Source organism: Vigna unguiculata, chromosome 5 (genome assembly GCF_004118075.2).
Source record: "Vigna unguiculata cultivar IT97K-499-35 chromosome 5, ASM411807v1, whole genome shotgun sequence".
Lineage (NCBI taxonomy): Eukaryota > Viridiplantae > Streptophyta > Magnoliopsida > Fabales > Fabaceae > Vigna > Vigna unguiculata.
In genome coordinates, this window is record NC_040283.1 from 9,278,709 (window position 1) to 9,287,572 (window position 8,864).

The 8,864-nt window shown below is 28.0% G+C and overlaps 1 protein-coding gene across 2 annotated transcripts; it reads right to left on the minus strand.

Annotated features, from left to right (window-relative positions):
• Positions 1 to 6,184: 6,184 nt before the first annotated feature.
• LOC114183013 (protein trichome birefringence-like 34) lies at positions 6,185 to 8,400 on the minus strand. 2 transcript variants are annotated; one of them, XM_028069840.1, is made up of 5 exons: positions 7,979 to 8,400; positions 7,697 to 7,874; positions 7,417 to 7,613; positions 7,084 to 7,242; positions 6,185 to 6,599 (listed from the first exon to the last, which is right to left on the minus strand). In XM_028069840.1, exons 1-5 carry the CDS (start codon positions 8,353 to 8,355, stop codon positions 6,239 to 6,241), a joined length of 1,272 nt encoding a protein of 423 aa, XP_027925641.1. In that variant the 5' UTR covers positions 8,356 to 8,400; the 3' UTR covers positions 6,185 to 6,238. The 2 variants fall into 2 exon arrangements, with proteins under 2 accessions (XP_027925641.1, XP_027925642.1); XM_028069841.1 differs by having other exon boundaries at positions 6,185 to 6,587; positions 7,979 to 8,397.
• Between the last annotated feature and the right edge of the window lie 464 nt (positions 8,401 to 8,864).

Genomic DNA, 8,864 nt, shown 5'->3' on the forward strand with positions numbered 1-8,864 from the left:
ACGTCTCTCACATTTCACGTCTCACGTCTCATGTCCCATGTCTCACGTCTCACGTCCCATTATTCACGTCTCACATCGCACGTCTCACGTCTCTCAAGTTTTATGTCCCACGTCTCACGTCCCACGTTCCATGTCCCACGTCTCACATCTCACGTCCCATGTCCCATGTCCCACGTCTCTCAAGTCTCTGACGTTTCACGTTTCACGTCCCATGTGTCACATCTTACGTCTCATGTCTCACGTTCCACATCCATATATACTAATTCTTAAAAACATAATAAATATATGATTCTTTTTGTGTGAATCCAAATTAAAAGTATATGTACTAAAGTTGTCAACATAAAATATAAATTATTGTCATCATAGAAGTACCATTACAAGAAAACTTTTAAATAATGACCAATTTTAGTAACTAAAAATATGTTAGAGACCAATTTTCTAATTAGAAATCAATTAAGAAACCAATTATAATTTTTTGGAACTATTTTAGTTGTCAATTTGATCATTATATAGTGACTAATTATTATTTGTCACTAAAATTGATCACTATTCAAATATATATTTTCTTGTAGTGTAGTACGACTTTATAAATTAGATACTTCATTGATAAATAATATCAATAAAGTATCATAAATTATGGGACACGATACATGTTAGTTACGAATACGTGATCTAAGGTGAAGTATGAGTGCATCATAAGTCACCATTATTAAAAAACAAAATATAATTAGTCACTAAATTGATTACTAATTAATTAGAGACTAATTTAGAAACTAACTCATTTTGCTAGCAAAAACCTACCTAGCTAATTTTAGTGACTGATAAGGTCTATTTTTACTTATCTTTGTGTGTTTAGTGTCATTAATAAATAAACTATTTCCTAGCTCTTTTATAATATTTATATTCTCAAGTTTTAGTGTGTTTTGTATTGTTTTGTGTTTTAATTATTTTATGATTGTTTTTACCTCTAATCTCTAGTTTAAGTGTGTTAAATAAGTTAAAAAATAATATTTATGATGTAGAAAAATAAATAAAAACTTCAAGAGTATATTTTGAATAACAAAAGTTTAATTTTGAGCCAAATACCTATACCAAGCGCTCGCTGGCCACTGCTTGACGGCACTCCTCCACCAAATATACTTTAATTTGATGAAATTAAAGTTTAGTTTCCCAAAATGAATAAAAGAAATCCAGGAAAAAATATATAATGGAGAGTGTGATCGAAGAAAAAGTATCTTAGATGTCCAAGTAAACTTGATAGACGTTAAAGTAGTGAAAAAGAAAGAATAAAAAGTATGGAGTGAAAGGAATGTAAACAACTATTAAAGAAAATGAAGAAAATAAATTTTTTAGGTGCTTAATAAAATAACGGCAGGCTCAATTGCAACTAAATAGTCAATTATTATCACTTTGAAAGAAAAAATAGAAATTATCCAATGCATATCTTTAAAATAATTTGATTAAATAAAATTGAGGTTTTTGATGTCAACACAACAACATTTAAATAAAATCTCACAGAGAGAAAATCGGCAAATAAATATTACGGGAAAAGAAAAATAGTGTAAAGAACCATAAGTGTTTTAATTGCTTTCAGATAAAAGAATATATATATATATATATATATATTAAACAATAATTATTTGTAAAAACAAATATTTTTATAGGAGAAATAAAATAAACATATGGACAGTTTTATTGGATAAATTTAAATTCAAATTAGTATAATTATTCATGTATGATATTTAAGAGAAATAGTGATGACAAAATCATAAGACGTTGAAGGTAAATAAAAATAGAGAAAGATGAAGATCTTCATTAAGAAGTTGAATAAGTTTTAATTCAGAGTAAGAGATCCAAGAGGTCTTAATGGGGAGTAAGGAAATTTTTTTAGTAAATTTATTAACTTTGCAAGATTATTATGGCATTATAGTTTTCTAATAAGGAAATTAATGATTTCTAATTTTAAGGAAACCATTAATTATATTATATATTTGCTTATGCTGATTTTTTTGTTAAAACAAAATGATTTACTATTTTCAGTTTGTAAAATATATAATATATTTAATTTAACTATTATATATGTTAATTGTTTTTTGCTGAAGTTTTTTGTATAGTAAAATATTTATGCTATTTTATTTTGAATTAAAAGAATCAATAATCTTTAATTTTAGGGAAACAATTAATTATATTTAAATATTTAGGAAAGAAATTTTATGTATTAAAGATTAATTAAAAGTTAAGAAATGAATGCATAATTAATTTTTTGTTATTGAGTTTAATGTTGGATAAAATTGGAGAGGAAAATAATTTATACATATAGGGTGATGATTTACACCAAGTTATCCACATTAGAAAGAAAAATAAAAAATTTGAAAGTAAGGAAGTTTGAGAAGATGAGGAGTTTGTTGATTGGAATTATGTGCATTGCTTTTATCGTAATTGCTTCAGGTAAAAAAATAGATATTAATGTTTTTGTTTAGTTTATTTGGAAGAAAAGCAATATTTATAAAAGAAGTTAATTTAGTTTTTAAAATGGATGATTGTTATTGCAGGGCCAAGAGAATGTGAAGGGCGTATTTACGTGAATCCGATTAAGGTTTGCTTAGGGTCATGTGAGGGCGATTGCAACAATGAATGCACAAAGAGTGGATATAAGGGCGGATCCTGTACTGTTGAGTCTAGATTTATGTATCCCATGTGTTGTTGTGTTTAACCTTAAAACACTACTTTTCAAAATTAAAATTATATATATCTTCTTATTCTTAAATCTTTGTGTTCTTTACCTTCGATATTTGGATTAATTATTATCGTGTTTATTATGATTTGAATTGTTAAATAAATTTAATAAAATTTAATTAAAAGAATTAAATTCACGTATTTTTATAATTAAAAGAACTAAATTAGATATTAATCTCTCATATTCGAATATCAATGTTTTTAACTAAATGATTGTCATTTCTTTTCTTCCTTCTTTTAATTTTAGGAAAAATATAAATAATAGTGTATAACAGTGTATAAATTCTCAGTAACACGTGTCTGATATAGTTTTTTCTTTATTATTTTACATTTGTTAAGCACAAGACTAATTTTAGTTATTACCAAGTTGTCTTTCTTCATTATTTAATATTTTTTACTCTTTCATGTTATAATAATAATAATAATATTTATTATAATAATATTTACAATAGATAATAATAATAATAATAATAATAATTATTATTATTATTATAGTATTATTATTTATAATTGTAATAATAATAATTATTATATAATAATAATAATAATAACAAATAAATAGTCTACTATATATCTATATTTAAAAATATTTTTTTATCTACATATACTTTTCCAATTTACCTTTTAATTAATTTTTTAATTAAAATTGTTATTTTATTAATTTTATTGATTCTTTAATTTAATTGTCTTTTTCAATTTGACCGTTTTTTTAAATTTAATCATTTTTTTAATTAAAAAATATCCATAAAAATAAATAAAAAATATTTATAAGAAAATTATAAAAATTATTTTTATTTAATTTCATAATAATAATAATAAAATTAATTTTATTATTTTAATTATTATAATAAAAGTCAAAAAGTCAACCCACATGCTCATAGCTCATATGTTTTCAGTAATAGTATATATTTTCTCCTTTTGTGGTGAATGGTAAGAAAAAAATCATACATTGGATTCACCCGTCCGACAAGATTTATGTTTTATACATTTTAAAATGATCGTCTCAAAAGATACTTTTATATCCGAAAACAACTTCTGAAAGACATTTTCTGAATATTTTTTGTTAATTTTGAAATTATTGTTCTAGAATGCATTTTTATAAATGTCATTCTAGAATATTTTTTATATACATAAAGAAACATTTACTCTGAACCATTTTTATATTTCCAAAAAACTGTTTCACAATGTGTTTTTTAGATCTAAAAATATCTTTTGAACTATTCAATTTAGATGTATTTTTTTATACCATTCAGATTTAATGTTTTGGGAGATGTTTTTTAGATTAGAAAACACTTTCTAGAACACCCAATCCAGGAATTATAAAAACTAAAGAGGTGTAGAGATTTTTATTATAATTTTAATAAGGGAATAGAAAGGGGGTGCACGAAGATAAAAGGGGGTGCTCGAAGAAAAGGCCTATCATACAGGTCACTGTCACTTTGTCCCTCTTTTTTATATAACGCAAGTAATGAAGTGGACAACCCAGTTTCAGAACTGTTATGTTTTACATTCTTTTCAAGTCTTTACGTCTTTAGTATTTAAAAGATATTGAAGTAAAATAAATTCAGAGTTACCATCCTATTTACGGCTTTTTTGTTTTCTGGATATTTTGACCAACAATTTGTAAAATATGATCGGTTGAAAATTTATTTATAAAACTGAGTCATGTCGTTAGAGAGGAGGACGACATTAAAGGTGAAGTCGTCCTCCCCAAGCCGGTTTCCTTTTTTCTTTTTTAAAAACGAAGTCAAACAGGAGGTCGGTTTCTGCATATATAATACTGAAGTCGTCAGACAAGTTGCCGGTTTCAATTTTTTTGTTTTTTTTTTTAACGTTGAAGTTTTATTTTATCTTTTAAAAATTTTCAGTTTTCAGTTTTTTTTTAACCTTTTAGATTTGATAAATTTTTTTTACACAATTTTGTTAACAGTAGTTATTATATTTAATTTGTTGGGAATTAATTTTTTTTATTGGTACAATAAATTAATTTAAAAAAATACATTACATAATAGAAATAACATAATAAAAATTCGCAGCCTAAAAATACATAATAAAAAGCACCTAGGTATGTGATAGGTGCCTATCTATTGATCTTAAGCAATGTATGGGACAAAAGCACCAATCAGAAAAAAGAAAAGGTTACATTTGCATTTTTATGTTTCAACCATGCCCATACTTTCACTTGGACCAAAATGAAAATTTGAATTTTTTATAATAATTTTTTATTTATAATAGTGACTATTTTAGTAATCAATAATTTTTAATTTTGTAAATTGATATTTAAATTGGTCACTACAGTAACTAACTATTTTTTATTTTTAAAATTGATTTCTAATAGAAGATTAGAAGATTTTCTTGCAATGAAAATAATATCTTCTTAGTTAATAATAAACAATTAATTGTTTATAAGAAATAGTTATTTTATAGTGTCTTTAACTTAACATTATTGTAACATTTAATTATATATATATATATATATATATATATATATATATATATATATAAAAGTTGAAATTCATAATTTTTAAAAAAGATATAGAAAATAGAAAAAGAATCCTAATTAAAAAAAAAAGTCCTATTGTACATAGCTTCCTCTCACAAAAATTGAATCAAAATGAAATTGAACTTAAACGTTGCAATTTAAAAGCCACTGAGTGATCATAAAACACAAACAATTGAGATATAACTTGTGAAACCAATACAATTAGAAATGGTAAAAATAAGAAGAAAAAAAAAGCATAAAGTATCACAAAGTAAACAAATAAAATTTTATACATAAACGTAAATTTTTCCCTTGTTTTTCAAATTGAAATATGTTATCTTGAACTTCTATGAACTTTCTCTTCCTGAATAATCCAATCAAGTACCATTTCTGTAATTTGTTTTTAGTTGGTAGACAAACACTATCTACCTTATGCTAATGTCCATGGTTCGGAGTAAAAAACCTTTACAATCTTAGTGCATCATCAGAGTCAAGAAAGTACAATTATGTGAACATGCTAATTAAACTCATAAAACCTGGTATCGTTAAAATTCCCCTAATTAAACAACGGAAATACACACATTATAACTTCAATTAAAGTGAAACAGCATACCTGCATTTTAACATGATTGAGATATGGTTTGGTTCTGTATTAGTTTCAAGTTTTGTTACCTTTTGAATTTCTAAAACATGTTAATTATGATAAGTTTAATATATTTTTCTTCTCAGTTGAAAATTTTGTTTATCACAAAAATAAAAATCTAATATAATTGGATTAAAAAAACTACATTAATTCATTTTTAAAGTTTGAAAATAAAAATGTATTAAAATATCCACACTTTGAGTTAACCTAAGAATGTTTTGAATAACGGTGGTGTTCCATAGACATGTTAAAGGAAAAAGGAAAAAGTTGATGCTTTACAGTTTTGTTTGATTGATTATAAAATGATTAAATAGCCTGAAAGATAGAATGAATTAATGTGTCATTTGAACACATAGTATTCGCAAGCTTTTGATGTGTTATTGGTAGAAAATATAGGCATAAAGGAGTTCATTCCACACATCAGGCACACCAGGGAGGCACCAATGAATGCAATCTGCATAAGTTTTTGGGTTTGCAATCTGTTCTTGTGTTGGAGAATCCCACTGCTTCCTGTAGATAGATGGGTGTCCTTCTTTTCTGTATTCTGAGAGTTGTGTGATGTTAAGCATTTCAACATTCAAACCTCTTTCTTTCAGATCATCAACCACATTCTCCACCACACGCATCATTTTAGGGTCAGATCCCTTGCCCCAATACCCTTCCTCTGCAATCATATCACTTTCACTGTAACAATTGTTACCCTTTGCAGCTCCCCATTCCTCAGCCCTGCATGCACTTCTACATTCATTCATTCTCGTATAATCATGACTTTACTATATAGAACAATCATTAAAAAATCTTCGAAAAGTTTCTACCAATAAAAAAAGCACCTAGCTAGCATCAATGGCATTTAACGAAAAAAGCAAGATAATTTTGCTTTTCGTAGAATCAATACAACATATTGGAAACGTGAAATTTGAGTTTGATTGAAAAATCATATATAATTACTTCTCAATGTTTGAACATTTTTTACGGGAGAGGGTTCCACCATAGATATTTAGGATGAATTGGCCCACCTCCATGTGCATCAAATTGTAAATGTAGTTTCCCCACTTCAAAGAATTGTACGCGACAAAAACCCTTTCAACACAAAAGTTTGAGTTAATTTTATCACTTTTATCATTAAACTCGTATTTTGGGGAACGAACCTATGTAATGGCTATGATTCTATATATCACCAGTGAACAAATATGATAGTTATTATATATGTTAATGTGGATACCTTTCATGGGTGGGTGACATGCTAACGAAAAACAAACGGGTCTTGTTACGGTTGACATGAACTTCCAACCAATCGGACCAGGTTCTGAGGGCCATTTCATACACTCTCAACATTTCCACACCTTTGTAGACACCATCTGGGTCTCCAAATGATCCCCACCTGTTTGTTCAATTAACACCGAGTCAAAATTAATTTGTAAAGTGGAGTTAGATGCATGATTGTGTGTTGAATATTACAACACAACCCTACACGATCATGTCATGTGGTGGTTGGAATTGAAGTTAGAGCTGTTGGCATGCAACTTGATGGTTAGGTTATAACTGCTGAACTTACAGAACATTCATGACTGGCCTTCTCCACCACAGATATGTGTTGAAAACCAGAAAATCTGCATCAGTCCAATACTTTGCGTGTTTTTCTATTGCCTTCACTCTCACCGTGCGTTCTACCACCCTATGGTTTACTGGGTCATCTGAGTTTGATTCTACAAGTAATGGGGACCAATAGTGCTCGATACTTGCATTGTATTCCTTCATTAAACATGTTAATCAAACATATATGTCAGCAACATAGACAGTATTATGTACAAGTCCTATGTTTAATGAGAACTTACTTTGGCCCTGAAAATGTTGAGTGAAGCATTAGCAGTGGAATGCATAGATTTGAGGGTTTTGGGAAGTATAGAGTCAACAAGACAAACCATGGAAACCCATTGGCCTCTGATGAGTGAATCCCCCACAAACACAAGCCTCTTGTTCCTTAGTCTTTCAAGCAATGCTGTGGCATTGAACCTTATTAACATAGAAACAACCACATTCCACAAACCTCAAAAACTATACCCAAACCTAAAGATTGTTTAAGAACACAAACATGTAATAATTTTCTTAGAACAGACCTTGGAAGATCACAGTGGTGAGGTTGCCATCTCCAGTTCTGGTAACTAAGGTCCTTTCTTCCGAACTTCTCACAAGCCAATTGATCTGACATGAAGCTGCATTGCTGCTCTTTGTACAATGGATAAGATTGGTTATCAAAAACCCACTTACCAGAGAACAAGTCACACTTTGAAGATGATGATGATGATGATGGTGAGAAAGAGGAATTGTTAGAGGTATTTATGGTTGGAGATAAGTGTGCTCTATCATGTCTTACATAAATGGTAGTAGTGAGAAGAAGAAGAGTGGTTAAGATGGCTACAAGAGAATGAAAGGTGTTTCTAACTCCCCAAGAACTTCCTGCTACCATCACTTGCTGTGTCTTTGCAATTTTCATTTTGGCTTCTTCGTTTCCACAGCAACATCCCTTCCTCCTTTTTGAAGCTTCGTTGCAATCGGTTGGTGAGAAAGGTTTGTATTCTAGCTTAGACAACTTGTCCACTAAAAGTAGTTGGTAGAGTATGTTGCACTTCCAAGCTTTTCTTATTCATCATATATTCCCACTCAAAATGGTATCATATAAGTATTTCATGAAAAAAAAAAGAAAAAAAAAACTATGTTAAGAATGCCACCAATTTTGTTAAGATTAAACTTGGATTTTAGTTTTTTCCAATAAATCTAATAGTCTCACATCACTTAAAAATTGAGGTCAAACATAAATTAAATAATTCTTTCACTCTCTAAAACATCTTTTAAAAGATAAAAACATAACAAACAATAGCTCGTATAGGATAATGAACCCTAACAATATCTCCACTCACTTGGGATCAAACAGTTTTAATATAATAAATTAACTTAGTTAAGGTTTTAATGAAATAAATTCTTCCAATGCTACTTGATTTGCTC

Coding starts and splice junctions, on each gene's coding strand:
- LOC114183013 (XM_028069840.1), bottom strand. CDS start 8,355: ATGAAAATTGCAAAGACACAGCAAGTGATGGTAGCAGGAAGTTCTTGG. Junction 7,614..7,696: donor TCAACATTTTCAGGGCCAAA/GTAAGTTCTCAT, acceptor TGTTTAATGAAG/GAATACAATGCAAGTATCGA. Junction 6,600..7,083: donor ATGTCACCCACCCATGAAAG/GTATCCACATTA, acceptor GAATGAATGTAG/AAGTGCATGCAGGGCTGAGG.